Source organism: Humulus lupulus, chromosome X (assembly GCF_963169125.1).
Source record: "Humulus lupulus chromosome X, drHumLupu1.1, whole genome shotgun sequence".
NCBI classification, from domain to species: domain Eukaryota; kingdom Viridiplantae; phylum Streptophyta; class Magnoliopsida; order Rosales; family Cannabaceae; genus Humulus; species Humulus lupulus.
In genome coordinates, this window is record NC_084802.1 from 241,068,253 (window position 1) to 241,088,318 (window position 20,066).

At 38.2% G+C, this 20,066-nt stretch overlaps 1 protein-coding gene across 1 annotated transcript in view; it reads left to right on the forward strand.

Moving 5' to 3' along the window:
* LOC133803459 (GATA transcription factor 24-like) overlaps positions 1-20,066 on the forward strand; it is a 46,321-nt gene that overhangs the window by 5,637 nt on the left and 20,618 nt on the right. Inside the window, exons 4-6 of the mRNA XM_062241512.1 lie at positions 16,255-16,365; positions 16,472-16,586; positions 16,780-16,839. Coding sequence (XP_062097496.1) covers positions 16,255-16,365; positions 16,472-16,586; positions 16,780-16,839 — 286 coding nt within the window. The remainder of the gene's footprint in view (positions 1-16,254; positions 16,366-16,471; positions 16,587-16,779; positions 16,840-20,066) is intronic.

The following is a 20,066-nucleotide window of genomic DNA, read 5'->3' on the forward strand; positions in this document are numbered from 1 at the left end:
CAAATATTTGAGAATAATTCTCTAAATCAGAATAAGTATCGCGCACTGAGTCCCATACCTTCTTGGCTGTAGTCATAAACATGTGAGGCTTTGCAATCGAAGCATCCATAGAATTGAGCAGCTATGCTGTGACTAGTGAGTTTTCTGATCTCCACACCCCATAACCAGCATCATCCATCTTCGGCTGCTGCTTCTTTCCAATGAGAAATCCAAGCTTCCCTCGGCCATCAACAGCAAGCTTGACAGATTGTGACCATTCTAAATAATTTTGTCCATTCATTCTATGCACAGTAATATGCATAGATGAATGAACAACATCAATGGCAGCAGTCTGTCGAACAAGTGTAGTGGTATTTTTCTGGGTAGGGGTAGTCTGGGTTGGGGTAGTGCTTGGGTTTTCTCTGGTAGAATCTTCAGCTATATCAGCCATTGAAGAAAGAAGCTTTAGTCGATCTAGGGTTTTCTAAGGTTCTAGGCTTTATTTGGCTTTGATGCCATGTAGTTTAAGAGAATAATTATTTGTATATTTATTAATGTGCCGATCAACATATTTATAGATTACATCATCTAACAGATTTGAAATATAAAAGCCATAAAAATGAGAACTAACAACAACTAATTCCTATATCTAAGGAAACAACCCAAGACTAATTACTTTCTAATTTTTTCACGGTAACTTACAAATACATAGTTGACTAATAGCTAGGGAAAATCAGCACTATACAGGGAAGGAAATAGTTGTACAATCTATTCCTAGAAAGTTTCTGATAGACCTCCTATCACGTATGTGTACTCTAGGAAAGGTAAGGGTAAAGGGAATGAAAAGTCAGCAGCTGATTTGGAACACGTCAGGAATTAGTTATGGGAGAGGGTCTGGGGTATAGCTAAGGTGCACCGTATTATGGTGTGGCTTTGAGTGAGTGAATAAGAGTGAGAGTAATAGAGAGAGAGGTAGGGAAGAATTTGGTAGATTGTAATTTTGGAGAGAATTAGGCTCTTGAACTCCCGAGTAATTTCCAATACAAGCGATCTGGTTTCTTTGTTTCCCTGTTTTGTCTCTGGCTTTCATCCAACAATTGCAGGGATATTCATAACAATTGGCATTAGAGCCACAACGATTCTCCATGGGTCCAAAGAAGGATACTCGGATCGAAATATTGGAAGAGAAGTTTGAGTCTGCAGTCGATGTTGTGCCGAGAAGTGACGGAGTGAGATCGGAGCTTCAGCAATTTCTGAAGGTTCGACTTACTCAAAGCAAATGTGCAACAAATCCCAGCACTGGAGAAGAAGATCGACTTCATGGTTGGGCATTTGGCACAGTTGCTGCAAGCACCTGGCCTTCTAGCTTCCGACGCCATCGCAGCAATCATCGACTGCCATCGTCGCGTCGTCGATGGTGCTGAATCATCGGGTCCGATGATTTATTCAGAGCACCACTCACATCCACTGCAGTCTCAGCCCAATTTCCTTGGATTTGTTCAATCATGTGGTCGGGATTATCGTCCCCCTCGCATGGACTTACCCATTTTTTTCTGGTGACAACCCAGATGGTTGGATATTCCGGGCCGAGCATTATTTTTTGTTGAATCGTCTGTCGGAGGCTCACTTGCTCGAAGCTGCCATCATCGTTCTTGAAGGGGATGCTCTGACTTGGCTTCAGTGGGAAAATCAGAGACGACCGATTACTTCATGGGCAACTCTTAAGAATTTGATCCTGCTGCATTTTTGGGCAGTGCCAGTGGGTTCATTATCAGAGGAATTGTTATCTGTTCAGCAAGATTCAACAGTCAAGGATTACCAGATTAAGTGGGAGGCCTTAGCTTCCTGTGTACCAGGATTACCAGAGCATATTTTGGAGGGTAGTTTTGTAAAAGGGCTGAAAGGAGAAATCAAAGGGGCCTTGCATAATTTGCAACCCACTGGTTTGGCCCAAATCATGGAAACAGCCCAAAGGATTGAAGAGAGTCACCAGCTAGCTTCAACAGGCCAGCCCACACGATTTGCAGGATTGAAGTCAAACATCAGCCCGATTACTCCTCCCAAATCGACATTTACTTCGTTCTACACTAAGACAACGCAGAATGCTTCGTCTACAACACCAACTGGGACTTCTTCCAACGTGGGGTTATCATTCAAGAATCCACCATTCAAACGGTTGACAGAGGCTAAATATCAAGATAAAAAGGCAAGGGGGTGTGTTTTAAGTGTGATAAAAAGTTTCATAGAGGCCATGAGTGTGATCAAAAAGCATTACAGATCATGCTCATGATGGATGATGACGACTCATAGTCTCCTTTGGAATCTCCACCTCCTACACCAGACTCATCCACAGAGAGTGTAGCGGAAGAAACCTTGGCAACCCTTTAAATACGTTGGTGGGCATCACTTTGGCACACACCATGAAGTTAGCTGGTCACATTGGAGAGCAGCCTGTCACTGTGTTGATTGATAGTGAAGCGATTCATAATTTCATTTCGATGACCGTCGTAGCAGCTGCAAGGTTACCCATCACGGCTGCTTCTTGCTATGGGGTATTGTTGGGCACGGGTGGGAAAGTTAGAACAGAGGGGATATGTAGTAAAGTGGAATTGGACTTGGGGGCACTTCACGTTGTCACTAATTTTTTGCCTTTGGAGTTGGGGGGAAGCAGATGTTATTTTGGGTATTAAGTGGTTGGAGACACTAGGCAATATGCAGGTCAATTGGCAGACTTTGGTGATGAAGTTCGAGATGGGGGGTACTTGGGACACGTTGCAGGGCGATCCTAGCCTTTCCAAATCTCAAATATCGTTGAAGGCATTAATTCACACAGTTCAACACGAGGGTCAAGGATTTTGGGTTCAATTGGATGCCTTGGCAGTAGAAAAAATGGTTGAAGAGTACTCCATTCCACCGGAGGTAGGATCATTATTACAGAAGTTTGATGGAGTATTTCATATGCCACCGGGGCTGCCACCAACAAGGGCAAGAGAGCACACTATAACACTCCGCGAGGGTGCAGGACCGGTGTCGGTTCGACCTAATTGGTATGCTCAAGTACAGAAAGATGAGATAGAGCGTTTGATAGTTGACATGCTCCGTGCGGGAATAGTGCAGCCAAGTACGAGCCCTTTTTTGAGCCCTGTCTTATTGGTTAAGAAGGATGGGGGTTGGCGTTTTTGTGTGGATTATCGTGCTCTAAACCGCGAAACAATGGCTGATAAGTTTCCCATCCCAGTTATTGACGAGTTATTAGATGAGCTTCACGGAGCAACGATTTTTTCAAAGCTGGATTTGAAATCCGAGTACCATCAAATCCGTATAGTTGCTGCCGATGTGGAAAAGACAACTTTTCGCACTCATGAGGGACATTATGAGTTCCTTGTCATGCCATTTGGCCTCACCAACGCACCAGCCACCTTTTAAGCTCTCATGAACGAGGTATTTCGAGATCTTTTGCGCAAGTTTCTGTTGGTTTTCTTCGATGATATTTAGGTATACAGTCCATCTTGGGAAGCTCATGTCCACTTAGAATTGGTACTAGAGAGACCGCAACAACATCACCTATATGCCAATCGAAAGAAATGCTTATTTGCTCAGCCAAGAGTGAAATATTTGGGTCATTTAATTTCGGCAGAGGGTGTGGTAGCTGACCCAACTAAACTGACTGCAATGGCGGAATGGCTTGTTCCGAAGACTATTAGACAGCTGAGAGGATTTCTGGGGTTGACGGGGTATTATAGAAAGTTTGTTCCTGGTTATGGAAATATCGCGAGGCCTCTCACAGATCAGTTGTGAAAAGATGCCTTTAAGTGGTCTCCGGAGGCCCAGGAAGCATTCGATAGCCTCAAGAAATCCATGTGTTCAGTGCCTGTTTTAGCTTTGCCCAATTTTTCCATTCCTTTCATTGTGGAGGCTGATGCGTCGTGGATGGGATTGGGGGCTGTTCTTATGCAAAATCACAGTCCAATAGCCTTTTTCATTCAGGTTTTGTCACCTAGAGCACGCACCAAGTCCGTTTATGAGCGTGAGTTGATGGCCATAGTGTTGGCAATATTAAAAAATGGAGACCGTATTTGTTGGGCAGAAATTTTTTGGTGCGGACAGACCAGTGTAGTTTGAAGTACCTATTGGAACAGAGATTGGTTTCTAGCGAACGTTAGCAGTGGCTTACAAAAATACTTGGGTATGATTTTGATATTCAGTACAAACCAGGACTCGAAAATAAGGCTGTAGATGCATTATCTCGCGTTCACCAGGAGGTATCTTTCACTGCCATTTCCATTCCCAATTTGATATCTATTCTAGATTTGCAAGCTCATGTTGCGACAGACCCGCATCTATCAAAGATCATACAAGAATTGAAATCGGGTAAGGATGGTGGTGGTTATTCTCTACAACACAATTGTTTGAAGTTTCGGGGACGCTTGGTGTTACCTCCCACCTCTCCATTCATTCCGATTTTGTTACAAGAATATCACGGTGGTCATGTGGGGGGTCATTCAGGTGTTTTCAAGACCTTTCAAAGGCTAGCCACTGATTTGTATTGGCCCGGGATGTGTAAGGATGTCTAAAAGTTTGTAGCTGAATGTGCTACTTGTCAACAAAACAAATATTTGGCGCAATCTCCAGCGGGTTTACTCCAGCCTCTACCTATTCCCGAGCAAATTTGGGAGGATGTCTCGATGGATTTTATGAAAGGGTTGCCTCTTTCTAATGGCCTCGATTCTATTTTGGTGGTGGTAGATCGTTTAAGCAAATATGGCCATTTCATTCCTCTTTGCCATCCATTCTCTGCGCTCATTGTGGCAGCTATCTTTGTGCGAGAAGTTGTCAAACTTCATGGCATTCCTCGCTCTATAGTATCGGACAGGGGCAAAATTTTTCTAAGTTGTTTTTTGAAGGAGTTGTTTCGTTTGCAAGGCACGGTGCTCAAACATAGTTCAGCCTACCATCCTCAATTTGATGGGCAAACAGAGGTGGTCAATCGCTGTCTGGAAACTTATCTTCGCTGTTTCGTGAGTTCCAAACCGACCAAATGGGCTAAATGGTCACCGTGGGTAGAGTATTGGTACAACACTTATTTTCATTCCTTGGCTTGCATGACACCGTTCTTGGTTGTGTATCATAGGGAACCCCTCCTTTGGTCCGTTTTGAACAATCTGCCACATCTATTTTAGCTGTCAAAGAACAACTTAAGGCTTGTGATGAGATATTAGATATATTGAAGATGAATTTGCACTGGGCTCAACAAAAGATGAAGCTGCAAGTAGATAAGAAGTGCCGTGATGTCGAATTTCAGGAGGGTGATTTGGTTTATATCAAGCTGAGACCGTACCGCCAACGATCATTGGCAAGACGTCAGAATGAGAAGTTATCCCCCAGATTTTTTGGCCCATTTCTAGTCCTCAAGAAAGTTGGAGCTGCTGCGTACAAGTTGAAACTTCCAGCTGATTCCTTGTTGCATCTTGTATTTCATGTGTCTGTGTTGTGTGCTGCCTTAGGACCACACCAGCAAGCGACTACTCTGCCTGTAGACCTCACAGTGGTGTTGGTATGGACGATGGAACCCGAGTGTGTGCTGGATATTCGACCAGGCACTCAGAAGAGTCCACCATAGGCTTTGATTTAGTGGTCCAACCTGCCTGCCTTTGAAGCAACTTGGGAAGATTTTCATGTAATTCAAGAACAATATCCTCATTTTCACCTTGAGGACAAGGTGAGACTTTGGGCAGGGGTATTGATAGACCTCCGATCACGTATGTGTACTCTAGGAAAGGTAAGGGTATAGGGAATGAAAAGTCAGTAGCTGATATGGAACACGTCAGGAATTAGTTATGGGAGAGGGTCTCGGGTATAGCTAAGGTGCACTGTATTATGGTATGGCTTTGAGTGAGTGAATAAGAGTGAGAGTAATAGAGAGAGAGGTAGGGAAGAATTTAGTAGATTGTAATTCTGGAGAGAATCAGGCTCTCGAACTCTTGAGCAATTTCCAATACAAGCTTTCTGGTTTCTTTATTTCCCTGTTTTGTCTCTGGCTTTCATCTAACAATTGCAGGGATATTCATAACAGTTTCTAAAAAAATATAAGAAGTTAATCTCCAAGTAATTCTAATTAGTTCACATTTTTCCACACCCCCTCAAGTTGGATTGAAGATATCAATCAATCCCAACTTGCTAATACAAGATTCAAAACTTGGTTTGAACAATCCCTTCGTAAAAATGTCAGTAGTCTGTAAAGACGTTGGCACAAAGGGCAAGCAAATAGATCCTGCCTCAAGCTTTTCCTTGATGAAATGACAATCAATCTCCACATGCTTTGTTCAATCATGTTGGACGGGATTATTAGCAATACTGATGGCAGCCGTGTTATCACAATAAAATTTCATCAGAAGCTCAATAGGTAGCTTTAGTTCCTCCATAATTTGCTGTAGCCAAATCACCTCACATAGTCTGTTTTCTATTGCTCTGAATTCAGCCTCAGCACTACTCCGAGCAACAACACTTTGTTTCTCGCTTCGCCATGTAACCAAATTTCCCCACGCATAAGAACAATAACCAGAAGTTGACCTCCTATCTGTTACAGACCCAGCCCAATCTGCGTCAGTATACACTTCAATAGCTCAGCAACTACTCTTTTGGAATATAAGGCCTGTACCAGGTGATCCTTTGAGGTACCAAAGAATCTTGTAAACTGCATCCATGTGAACCTTCTTGGGAGAATGCATACATTGGCTCACCAATCCTACGGCAAAAGCAATGCCAGGCCTAGTATGGGATAAGTAAATCAATCTCCCAACCAACTTTTGATATCAGGTTATATCAACTCCTTCCTCACCATTACCTAGTTTCACATCAGGATCAATTGGTGTGTCAGCAGGTCTGCACAAACTCATCCCAGTGTCTTTGAGTAGGTTGAGAATGTACTTCCTCTGACTAACTGCTATTCCTTCCTTTGACCGGACAATTTCCATTCCCAAAAAATATTTAAGACTCCCAAGGTCTTTAATTTCAAACTCATCTGCTAAGCACTTCTTTAATTTGTTCATCTCTTTTACATCATCTCTGGTTAGGATTATGTCGTCAACGTACACAATGAGAATAACAATTTTTCCTTCACCATTCCTTCTAAAAAACAAAGTGTGATCAGTCTGTCCTTGAGTGTACCCTTGCTTCTTTACTGATTTTGTGAACCTTTCAAACCAAGCACGTGGTAACTGCTTCAATCCATAGAGAGACTTCTGTAATTTGCAGACTTTGGATCCAAACTTTTCCTCGAAACCAGGAGGGGCATCCATATATACCTCTTCTTCGAGGTTGCCATTCAAGAACGCATTCTTAACATCCAATTGCTGCAGTTGCCAAGGTTTACAGCAATGGAGAGCAATACTCGGATAGTATTAAGTTTTGCTATTGGGGCAAATGTCTCTGAATAGTCAATACCATATGTTTGAGTGAACCCCTTGGCAACTAGTCTCGTCTTGTACATTTCCAGAGTTCCATCAGACTTGAATTTTACTGTGAAGACCCATTTGCAACCCACCGTTTTCTTTTCCTTTGGTAACTCCATCACATCGCATCTCCTCTAGGACAGCTTCTTTCTATTCTGGAACCTGTAAAGCATCTTTAATACTCTTTGGAATTTCCACATTAGTGAGTTGAGTAATGAAAGCATGAAACCAAGAAGATAGATTTTTATAGGAAACAAAATTGGACATTGGATACAAAGGATGCCTAGTGCATTCCCTTGTTCCTTTTCGAAGGGCAATAGGAATATCTAGATCATACATAGTAGGATTTTCAAGAATGGAGTCAGAACCTGAGTTTTCTGGATTTGGACTTGGGGTCTCTTCATGGCTTTGCTGAAGTGTTTCAGACAACACTCTAGACTTTGGTTCCCTTCAATTTCAAGCACATCAGTATATTTTGTTAATTCATTTTCTCCAACCTGGTTTTCATTATTACCTTGAGAAATATTTTGATGTTCGAAAAAGGTAGTAGAATCAGATTTTGGATTTATGTTTCCCACAAAGTCTGTAAAAGGAAGAACTGATTCTTTAGAAAAATAAAATAAATCACCAGAATTTTGTATATGAAAATCCAGATTTTTTCCTCCCCTCTAGCAGAATCTTCCTCTCTGTGCTCCCCCTGACTTAAAATATGACTTCAAAAAATTGAGCATCAAATGTCCCAAAATATTTTTTAGTCAAGGGATCATAACACTTGTATCCTTTTTGTGTGGGAGAGTACCCTAATAACACTTCTTCCCTCTTGGGTCAAATTTTCCTTGATATAAATCTTTGTTATGAATGAAATTTTTTATAGGTAAAGAGTGTTGAAGTCTAGACTGTGGAAATCTTTTGAAGAACATAGTCACAGGTTTTTCAAAATTCAATGTTTTGGAAGGCATCCTATTGATGAGATAGGTGGTTGTTAGGATGGCATCACCCCAGAAAATTTTGGGCATTTTATGTGTAAACAACAATGCTCTAGTTACCTCTAAAAGATGGCGATTTTTCCTTTCAGCAATACCATTTTGTTGAGGGTACCTACACAAGAGCTTTGTTGAAAAATACCATGAGTAGCAAAAAAATATTCAAGAATTTGTGTAAAATATTCCCTACCATCGTCACTATGTAACACTTTAATTTTTGTGTCAAATTGAGTTTGTATCATGTTATAAAACATCTTAAAAATTCCTTCAACTTCAGATTTTTGTTTCATAAGATAAACCCAACTCATTCGTGTATGATTTTCAATAAAAATGACAAACTACCTCTTTCCCGTAGGAGTTAAATTTTTTGAAGGCCCCCAAATATCACTATGAATGAGTGAAAACAGTTTTGATGGTATATAAGAATGAGGAGAATAAGTAGAACGATGCACTTTTGTTAAAACACAAATCTCACATTGAAATAAGGATGGATCTTTTTTGAAAAATAAACTAGGAAACAAGCGTTTTAAATAATGAAAACTAGGATGTCCTAGAAAAAAATGCCATAACATAATATCTGTCTTATTAGAACCAGAAATAACACCAAAACATTGAGATGCTGAATTTTGAAGAGATTTATCATTAAAGTACTAAAGTCCACTACTTAGTCTAGCATTGCCAATCGTCTTCGCCAAGGCGAGATCCTGAAATTCATAGTGCAAAGGATAAAAATCAGCACGACAGTTTTGATCACGAGTTTATTTACTGACTAATGGTAAATTACAAGACAACTTGGGGACATGTAACACATCCTTTAGTATTAAGGATGAAATTTTTATGTCACCCGTCCCTGCAATGGCTGAAAAAGAACCATCAGCTACTTTGATTTTTTTATTTGCTGCACATGGATTATAGGAATGAAAGAGACGAGAAGAACTATTCATGTGATCTATAGCCCTAGAGTCTATTACCCAAGGTTCTAAAGTATTAGATGAAAAGAACGACAAACTACCTTGATTGGCATAGGAACATGAAGGAGAACCTAAAAGTTGTGGAGAATTAAAGAGTTTTAAGAGGTGCTCTATTTGCTCCGTGGTGAATGGAGATTGACTGGGATTCCTTGAGGTAGAATTGGGCTCTGCAGAGGTATTAGAACTGGTGTTCAGTGCCTTGTTGCTTTCCTGCCTCCTTTTCCAGCTCGACTGCCAATTTGGGGGTTTACCATGGATTTTCCAGCATGTCTCCTTCGTGTGCCAGTGGCGTTTGTAGTGATCACACCAAGGTTTCTTCCTTTTGTCAGATTCAGAATCATGGCCTTTTGTGACTAGTCGATCCCTCATGTTCTAAAAATTGAGAGATAGCTACTATCACTCGTTTGCGTCCTTCCTGTCGCACCTCAGAAAATACTTCACGAATTGATGGAAGTGGATGCCGCCCTATGATCCGACTTTTGACATCATCAAACCCTGTATTAATGCCTGCTAAGAACATATAAATTTAGTCCGTTTCCTCACGTTTCATAAATCGTGCCAAATCTTTGGGATTTTCCCACTCATCATTGTCACAGAGGTCGAGTTCCTGCCACAGTGCCAACATGTTTTAGGACGTTGTGACATCTGAGTCGCCTTGTTTGGACTTCCACAATCGTATCTTCAACTCAAAGGCTTGTGAATGGTTTTCCACATCAGAATATGTCTCACGCACCACTTACCATATTTCTTTGGCAGACATAAAAAGATATGACTTCCTAATGGATTCCTCCATAGAGTTAAGAAGCCAAGTGGTAATTAGAGAATTTTTTGATCTCCATCTCCGGAATGTAGTGTCAGATTCCTTTGGTTGAGTCTCCTCCCTTGTCAAATAACCTAATTTCCCCCTACCATCAATAGCTAATTTCACAGATTGGGCCCATTCTAAGTAGTTCTTACCATTTAACCTAGCAGTAGTGATATGAATGGAAGCATTGGTGTTGAAATCTGCAATATTTTGGGTGTTTTGGATGGTAGGAGGTGTGGCTGTGGTAGGAGTTGAAGGTGGAGTTTGGTTGGCTGAATTTTTGGACATGGTGGTCTAATTTCAGTAAACCCTAAACCTAAGCTCTGATACCATATAAATTTGGAGGAAAAAATACATTCTTTATTGATATTAAAGCTGAGAATATACGTAGGTATTTATAGAATCCATAGTTGACTAAGGGCTAGTTTGGTACAACTGTGTTGTGGAGAAAAGCAGCTGCAGCTGTGCTGTGGGAAAAAGCTGCGAAGTGTTTGGTAAATTACAGATTTTAAGCATGTGAGAGTTGGAAAAGTTGTATGAGAGTGTTTGGTAAACTAAATAAGTAGATAACTGTTAAATATAAAAAGACAAAAATAGACATCATTTTATTTTAGGGATAATTGTGGCAAAAGTACCCAATGTTTGGGTTTTGTATGCGGCATAGATCCAAAGTTTATTTTTAGTGGCAAAAGTACCCAAAGTCAGTAAAACTGTAATTCCATCAGCCTCCTCCGTTAGACTCTGTTAGGCAGACACGTGTCACGTTTTTATTGGTCCAAATCATAATTATTTTTAAACAGTGGGTACTTATGCCGCGTACAAAACCCAAACATTGGGTACTTATGCCGCAAATATCCCTAATATATTATTGAGTTGGACCAATCACGAAGTGACACGTGTACATTCAGATGTAACTAACGGAGGAATCCAAACGGAACCAAACGGAATAACACTTTTTGGTACTATGGGTACTTTTGCCACTAAAAATAAACTTTGGGTCTATGCCGCGTACAAAACCCAAACTTTGGGTACTTTTGCCACAATTATCCCTTTATTTTATTAAAATAAATTCACACATGCTAGATATATTTATATTTATATACTTTATTAGAAAATTAAATCAAATTTATTAGTTTTTTTTTGACAATTTATTTTTAAAAAAATTGTACAAAGAAAGAATTAGTAAGATAATTTTTTTTATAAAAAGAAAGAAATAAAATAAGTTTAATCAAATATGTATAACACAATATGATAACTTAGATAATATAAAAAGAAAAATATTATTTCTTGGTATCTCTCATTAAACTTGTAGCAATCATATCTCTGATGTTGTCCATTTCATTTGAATTTGAAGTTCTAGCTGTTTCATCTTCAATATTAGATGTTTGATCATTTGCACAGTATTCTGGATTATCTCTAATTTTCTCAAAATGGCGATCATATTTAGCATGCCTTCGAATGTAATTATGCAAGGTCATTGATGCAATTACTATTTTCACTTGCTTCGTGTATGGATAACTAGGCATATCTCTTAATATTTTCCATCTTTTCTTCCATACTCTAAAAGTTCGTTCAATAACACTTTGAAGAGAAGAATGTGCCTGGTTGAATACCTCTTTATAACCAATAGGTTTGCTACCTCATTAAAATTGTGGAAGATGGTTTCTTTGGCCTTTATACTGTCTTAAAAATCCTTTTATTTGTGGGTATTCCGCATCCACTAAATAATATTTTCCTGTCAAATACAAAATAAAAAAATATAATTAAAGAAATTGTAGAGATTTTAATTTTTTATTAAAATGTGTAAATTGTAACCTTGAGATGGTTTTGGAAAATTTGAAGTTAGATCACGTAAAGTTGATAGGAATATTCTTGTATCATGGGCAGAACCTTCCCACTGAGCATATGCATATATAATCTGCATATCGAAATTACATATTGCCATAATATTTTGAGTTGGTATCCCTTTTCTACCAATAAACGGTACTTGATCTTCAGGAGGAATTATGGCATTCACATGCTCACCGTCTATTGCACCAATACAATTCTAAGTGAAAAATCAATTATAAACATTATACTTTGAATAAAAAAGAAAAAAAAACATAATTTTGAAGTATCACTTACCTTAAAATGAGGCATATATCTTGAATAATGCAATATCTCTTCAGGAACATCTTTAAATTCTGGGTCAGGTGGTTTTAATATATCTACACTCCTATGACATAAAACATCTAAAACCTTGTTGAAATATTGACTAATTGTCTCGCCTGAGTGCTGAAATCGCTCTCGTGTTAACCGATTTCTAGCACCATGACCTTTCCAACACCATGACCTATCGTGAATAAAAACATGCCTAATAATTCAAGAGCACACATTCTCTTTGAGCCCTTAAATACATAATTAGTTTCCAATTCATTGCATAATTTAATGAAAGCATCTTTCTCCATCCTAAACATCCTATAATATCTACTTTCATTTTCTTCTAATATTTCCATCAACCACATATGACCAGTTTGAGAAGAATTCATACAAGGAGTCTTTTCAATGTATGTTGTATAATAATGTTGAATAAGACATGTGGTTACACATACTGATTGTAACTCAATTTCCTCATCAGTATCTACCATTATTTGTAATGTAAAACAAACCTGCCAATATTAATTTAATTATTAATACATATGAAAAAGCCATAACACAGTCTAGAGAGCAGATGCAAGTAAAAGAAATAATATAACAAACATAAATTAAATAGTCATAACAAAGTTTTGAGAACAATACATGTAAAAGAAATAATTCAATAAACATATATTAAATAGTCATAACACAGTTTGAAAGTAAATACTTAAAGTGTAAGCCCTTTAAGCATCATAGTTATACTAGAGTGGCAACATCATGCTCATACTTGAGCCATTTAAGCTTGAGTTCATGTTCTTTCAATGAAACAAAGATCTCTCTCTTCTCTCACTATAAACAAGCGAGTTGCAAAGAAATACAAGTCACTCCCAACCTCAATTCAAGGCAAAGAATCTAACACTTTCATAACTTCTGATATACTACTCACACTAGCTATTTCAATAGTTCTACTTCTAGTCTCCACAACATCAACAAGACGGCCAATTTGTTCAAATATCATTGTAGACCCTCCCTTCTTCATTTTTCATTTTTCTTTTTTCACTTTTTTATTTTGTTTCTCAAGCAGCTCAGTTGATCTCTTGTTATTTCCCTCTTCAGGCATTCTATCAATATTAGCCATCTCTGGCTCATCATCACTACTCTCAAGTTGTTCATATAAGGTTTCGTTATCATTAAAAGTTTTTTCAGACTCGGATAGAATTATTCCAGATGAAGGTGTCCAAGCACTCTCCTGTAGCAACAATGTTCATGAAAATCCTATCTAGCTTTTGCTCTAACTCTGGTTCAATTCCTCGAATGCAAAACTTTGCAGCATTGGGATGACTCTACAAAAAGAATTTGTTAATTAAATGTAAAATTCATGAAACAATATTTTAATTTAATAAAAGTATTTAACAAGATTTACATGTACCTGTAATTTACTTTTCCACCAATCTTCAGATGCATCAATTGTTTTCTTTTTTATATTCAATCCTAAACCAGTTTCTTTGCCAATGAGTTGCTTCCAAAGCTTTCAATCATTTTTAACCCATCTCACTTATTTTTTAGTTGGGCTCTTGTATAAACTCTTCCAGTGGCATTCTTCATATTTGTTATCAAGTTTATATATCCAATTTTATCAAAATAAGTAGTAGGGCGATGACCATCGTCAACCTCTTTGATGCAAAAATCCAAGAATAGATTCGCTACCTTAGGATCCCATACTACTTTACATCTTGGTATATCACTCTCATTTTGAATACACGTATTTTTTTCATTCTCCATCTAATTAAAGTAAAATAATAAGTAATGGTGCATGTACTTAGCTATGTTTTATTCAAATTTCATTTATATAAGATTATATTATTCAAAACAATATTGAACTAAAAATAACGAGGCACCATACATGTACTTAACTATCTTAATTAATCTTTTTAATCCTAAGAAAAATAGAAATCATCTTTACAAATCTTTTTGTCAAATCCTAGGCCAAAGGCTAATTTATCATCTTTATAATTCTTGTTGGTCATGTGTTAGAGTTTATATTGTCTATATACTATGATTTTGAAGTCTCATTATATAACTTATCTCATTGCTACTACTAACAAAATTGTTAAATGTTAAAGCTTTGATCAAAATTGTTTAAGCACCAAATTTATTATAAATATATATATTATATATATATATAACAAATGAAACAAATGCATTCCTGTACCAAATATATATATATATACCTATATAAATATATGTTATACAAACTAATACATATTATCTTGATAGTTTATGAAACCATAGAATATGTAAGGTTTGAAAATCCATGGCAAGAGAAAACAAGAAATTAAAAAAAAAAGATATATTAACTAAATACATATAGCCTAATAGAGATAAAACAATTTAAAAACTATGGCAAAATAAAAGAAAGTAGATTAATAGATTAATGAATGGCATATATTGAAAATACATACCATTGATAATTATGAAGAGATGGAGGTTGGCAAGGAGTGTCGGCTGGTAGTGATATTATTTTATGAGAGATGAAATATGTTGAGATAGAAAAGAACTTTAAAATTAAAGTGGGTAAAATGAGAATTTTGTGATTAGATTGAGGGTAATTTGGTCCAATAAAATATTCATTAAACTAATAAATTAGCTTTCCGTAAAAGCTAAAATCCCAAAGTTGGGGTGGGCCAACTTTGGCTAAAAGCTAAAATTTTTACTTAAATTCTTTAAAAAGCTATTTTTTAAATTTTACCAAACACTTTTTAATTCATAACTACTCCAAAAAGTGCTTTTAGCTTTTTAAAAGCTCTCCCAAACTAGATCTAGGGAAAATTAGCACTATTCAGGGAAGGAAATGACTGTACAATCTATTCCTAGAAAGTTTCTAAAAAAATATAAGAAGATAATCTCTAATTAATTCACATTTTTCTACACTTCCATACATCCAGTCTTCCTCATTTCACAATTGCGCAGAGCCCATGGAACTGGTTTGTCTACTTACCATCTTCCACCACAACTAACAATAGACTTGGAGTTGCGCACCCAACCTGAACAGCTGCTGGATGTGAGAAACAAAGTGGGAGGGCCACAAGGAGGCATAGAGGTCCTCATCAAATGGCTCGGCTTACCAGATTTTGAAGCTACTTGGGATGATTTCCACAAGCTGGCCACTGAGTTTCCAGATTCCCACCTTGAGGAGAAGGTGGATGTTTGGGAGCGGGGTAATGTTAGGCCACCTATAATACACATATTCAAGGAGAAGAACTAATTTGGGAATTAATTAATGTGTATTAGTTGTCTTTTTATCAGGAGTCTTTTAGTTCATTTAAGTGAGTCAGCAATTTAATGTAATCCTATTGGTTGGGGAGAGTCTTAGACACAATGTATAAATAAGTCATGAGAACTTATTTGGAGGGGATAAGTTTTTTTGTCTACAGAGAAGTTCTCTGTGAGGAGTCTCCAAGGTACTCGAAACCTTGGCACCACTGTATTCTTACCAATTTAATAAGACATTTGATAATTCTCCACATCAAGTGCCCATCAGGCAGCCAGGTTCATAGTTCATACTGTAGAAATAATTGACTAAGCTGCAGTAAATGTGATATAATAATGTATATTTATTTTTTGTGTTTTTGTGTTTGTACGAATTTGGATTTTGTGTAATTGGGATGCTTTTTCTTGTCTTAGTCAGTGTTGCACTTAGGGAAGCTTAACAAACAAATTGAATGCTTTCTAGACATTGATATTCTTTGATAATTTCTACTCTCTCTCTCTCTTTTCTAAACTACTTTATATCCAAAGTAAGTAAAATTTCTTGTCATTTGTTTGTTATGGTTCACTTGAAATGTTCCAGATATAGAAGTAGCAATGGCAAAATCCAAAGATATTGTACACCGACTCCTTGGCAATCTGTTACAAGAGATCTTATTATTTTATTATTGCTGTCCTCCCAGGATGCACCGGAAGAATGGGCAATTTGCATCATTAAAAGAAAGTTCTGGAACTTCGGGCTGGGACTCGTCACAAAGTGGTCCTCAAGATGGCACTAATCGTCCAGAAACTGTGTGAGTTCTGAGCTCAATAGAGCTCTGTTGATTTATCTTCTTTTTGAGTTTTTCTTGTTGTCAATTCTTAGAATTTGGGTTTCCCTTCTTTTTCTGCAATACTCAGTTTGCGGAGATGTCAACACTGTGGTGTTAGTGAGCATAATACGCCTGCAATGCGTCGTGGGCCTGCTGGTCCTAGAACGTTATGTAATGCATGTGGTCTTATGTGGGCAAATAAGGTTTGTGTATTTTGTTTAGACTGGTAACAATGCTTATGTGTTATTTATTATGGTATGTATGGTATGACTTTGTGTGTGCATATGAAAAATCATAAACCGAGCTTACTCTTCTTGTTATTTTCACAATATCCTTTTTGCCACCACTTCCTTGAATGATTATTCATTTTTTTTCACCAGTTCATTGATTATACAGGGAACACTGAGAGATCTCAGTAAGGGAGGAAGAAACCTTTGTACAGATCTCATAGAACCTGTAAGTATGACATTACTATAATGAAATGTAATATTTTCCTAATTTTTTTGCATATACATGAACAATAAGTGGAAGCTGTTGTTTTTTCATTGGAGATTATTCATGTGACTTATCGCAAATGCTGTATTTCATATCTGTCAAGGTTTGTATCCAGAATTATTATTTTTTTTTTCAAAAAATGACCAAGAATTTATCCAATCCAAGCTGGTAATGTTAGTTATTTTTACAACTGATTGCCTGGAGCTGATTGGACATATAGAGAACTTCAGCTGTGTATAATGATTCCTACAGGAAAAAGGCATGTAGCCAATAATGTCTCTTTTGGTGGAGAAGGGGTGGAAAGAGTTTGCATGAATGTTTGAAATTGATGATAGTTAGGCAAAACGAAAAGTAGAGTTTTTTTTTTTTTTTGGATTTTAGTTTGCTGATCCATGTGGTTCCCAAGAAGATATGATTTAACTGTGGTACTCAATAGTCTCAAAACAATCACTTTGACATTTTCTTCACTATCTCACTTTTTTGTAACCATCACAATCTTCTTTACCAATCCTTGTCATCTAGTGTAATTTTTTCCATCGCTCTTTACCAACCAATGATTTCTTCATTCCACTAACTATTTATCTTTTTTTCACTCTCTTACCTTGACTTCATGGCGTGGCTTCAAGTTATTACCTTTATCATTGGAATTTTGGCATTACCCATGTTTGACTTTGCTTCAATCTTTGGCTCCAATAATTGTATTTGGCATGCCTCTTTCTTCCTCGAAGTAGCAAACCGAAGTAGTAGCAAACCAGTGTGTTCCTTATTGTTCTACTGCAGATTTATACAATTATTAATTATAATGACAGATCCATGAATTGTACAAGGGATAATTGGTAGTTGGTGAAAGAGGGGTTGGTGAGTGGTAAATGAGTTTGGAAGGCATGGGATTGTGCATGGCATGACCAACAAGACATATGCATGCTTGATCCCAAAGAAATGCAATTCAAGCAGAGTTGAAGATTATAAGCCAATTAGCCTAGTTACAAACCTATATAAAGTTATATCGAAGGTGTTATCTCTAAGGTTGAAAGAAGTATTGGATGACAAAGTTTCAAAGAATCAAGAGAATTTTGTAGGAGGAAGAGAGATATAGGATATCAAAATAGGAAGTATTGTGAGAAATATTGTTGTTTATGAAGTAGTGGACATACCAAAAAGAAAGGCATGGTATTGAAGATAGATTTTGAGAAAGCATATGATTTTGTGGAACGGGAATTTCTTTACTTTGTCAAATAAGAAAGCTTTAGGGGGTTTGTGGAGAAAATAGATAAAAGGATGTGCAAATTTGGCTTCATACTCGATTTTTTTAGTGGGTGGTCTTGAGGTAAGTTCAAAGGTTTCTACAAGGTTGAGGCAAGTTGATCCTTTGTCGCCTTTCCTTTTTACTCTAGGACGTTTTAGGGAGATTGGTGTATCGAGGATTTAAATGTGATGAGAGGCTTTAAAGTGGGGAAGGAAAATGTTGTATTGATGCATTTACAATTTGTGAATGATACTTTATTTTTTCTTGATGCAGGGACCAAAATATTTCTTGTTGAAAATTTTGAAAACCTCTTGCACGATTTCAGGTTTAAGAATTAATTGATAGAAAAGCCAATTTTTGGGTTTAAATGTGGATGTGATAGGCCACCCTTCACCTATGTGTACACGAGGAGAGCAAATAGGGAGCAAGTGGTTAGGTTAGCTTAGGGAATATGTGAATCAGTCTTGAGTTAGTGATGGGAGAGGGTTTAGTGCGTGATAGGGTACACGGGAAAAGGGGTGTACCAAGTGAAGTAAGAATAAGATAGGCAGGAGAGGAGTGTGTGAGGTGTGGAGAATTTGAGTCGATTGTAAGGGGAGAGAACCAAGCTCTCGAACTCTTGGTTATTCAATACAATTTTTGATTGCATTTGTTCCAATTTTCTTTTGCTGTCTTTATCTTGCTTTTAAATACCTGATTTAGCCTATCAATTGGTATCAGAGACTTCGATCTTCCATGGGCCCAAAGAAGGATCTACAGCTTGAAGTGTTAGACGAAAAATTGGAGAATCTCCAATCTGAACTTCGTACTGAGCTCACGGCAGTCAAAGCAGATTTCCAGCATCTGCCGAAGGAGATGGAGTCGATGTAGCTGAAGATGGATTTCTTGGTGGGGCATTTGACTCGGGGGTTACTGGTTCCAGGACAGACGCGTACGGAGGCGACCGATGCAAGCAACGATCGTCGTCGAAAGGCGGTAGAGGGTGATATTTCGTCGGCGGTGCCGATGTCATTGGGTTGCCAATCTTCTCCACCATTTCAGCAACCGACAGGGAACCCCTTGTCGTATACAGAGCAGTGTTTTGGGAGGGATTACAAGCCCCCAAGGATGGAGTTACCTCTTTTCTCTGGTGATAATCCAGATGGATGGGTGTTTCGAGTGGAATGTTATTTTCTTCTTAACAGATTGACGGAGTCTCAGATGCTTGAAGCAGCCATGATTGGGTTGGAAGGTGATGCGTTGACATGGTTTCAGTGGGAGAACCAAAGCAGGCTGTTTACTTCTTGGGCTACTCTAAAAAATCTGTTGCTGTTGAGGTTTCGTGCGGTTCTGGTGGGTTCTACGGCGGAGGAGTGGCTGTCTATTACACAGGAGTCGTCGGTGAGGGAGTATCGGGTACGATGGGAAGCTGTGGCCTCTCGGATTCATGGGTTACCCGAGCATATTTTGGAAGGAAGCTTCATCAAGGGCCTCAAGGATGACATTAAAGGAGCCTTGCACATATTGCAGTCCGTGGACCTGGCCCAAATTATGGAGATGGCCCAAGAAGGATACCCATTGTTGGCTACAGCCCAAACAACAAAACCAGTGGGATTGAAGACCATTCCCAGCCCAATTTCATTACCCAAGCCATCGTATAATCCCTTCCCCATGAAGTCAGTGATGGCATATCCACCATCCACTTACTCATCCATGGCACCGGCAGCAACCATCACTGCAAAGTCCACGACAGCCACCAACCAGCCAACTATAAAGCGGCTGTCGGAGCAAAATATCAGGACAAGAAGGATAGAGGGGTGTGTTTCAATTGCAATAAGAAGCTTCATCGTGGGCACCAATGTGAGCAAAAGTTTCTGCAAGTGATGTTGATATTAGATGATGATGAGCCTCAAAGCAGCTATGATTCTCCTTTGATTCCAGACTCTTCAAATGAAAGCTTGGC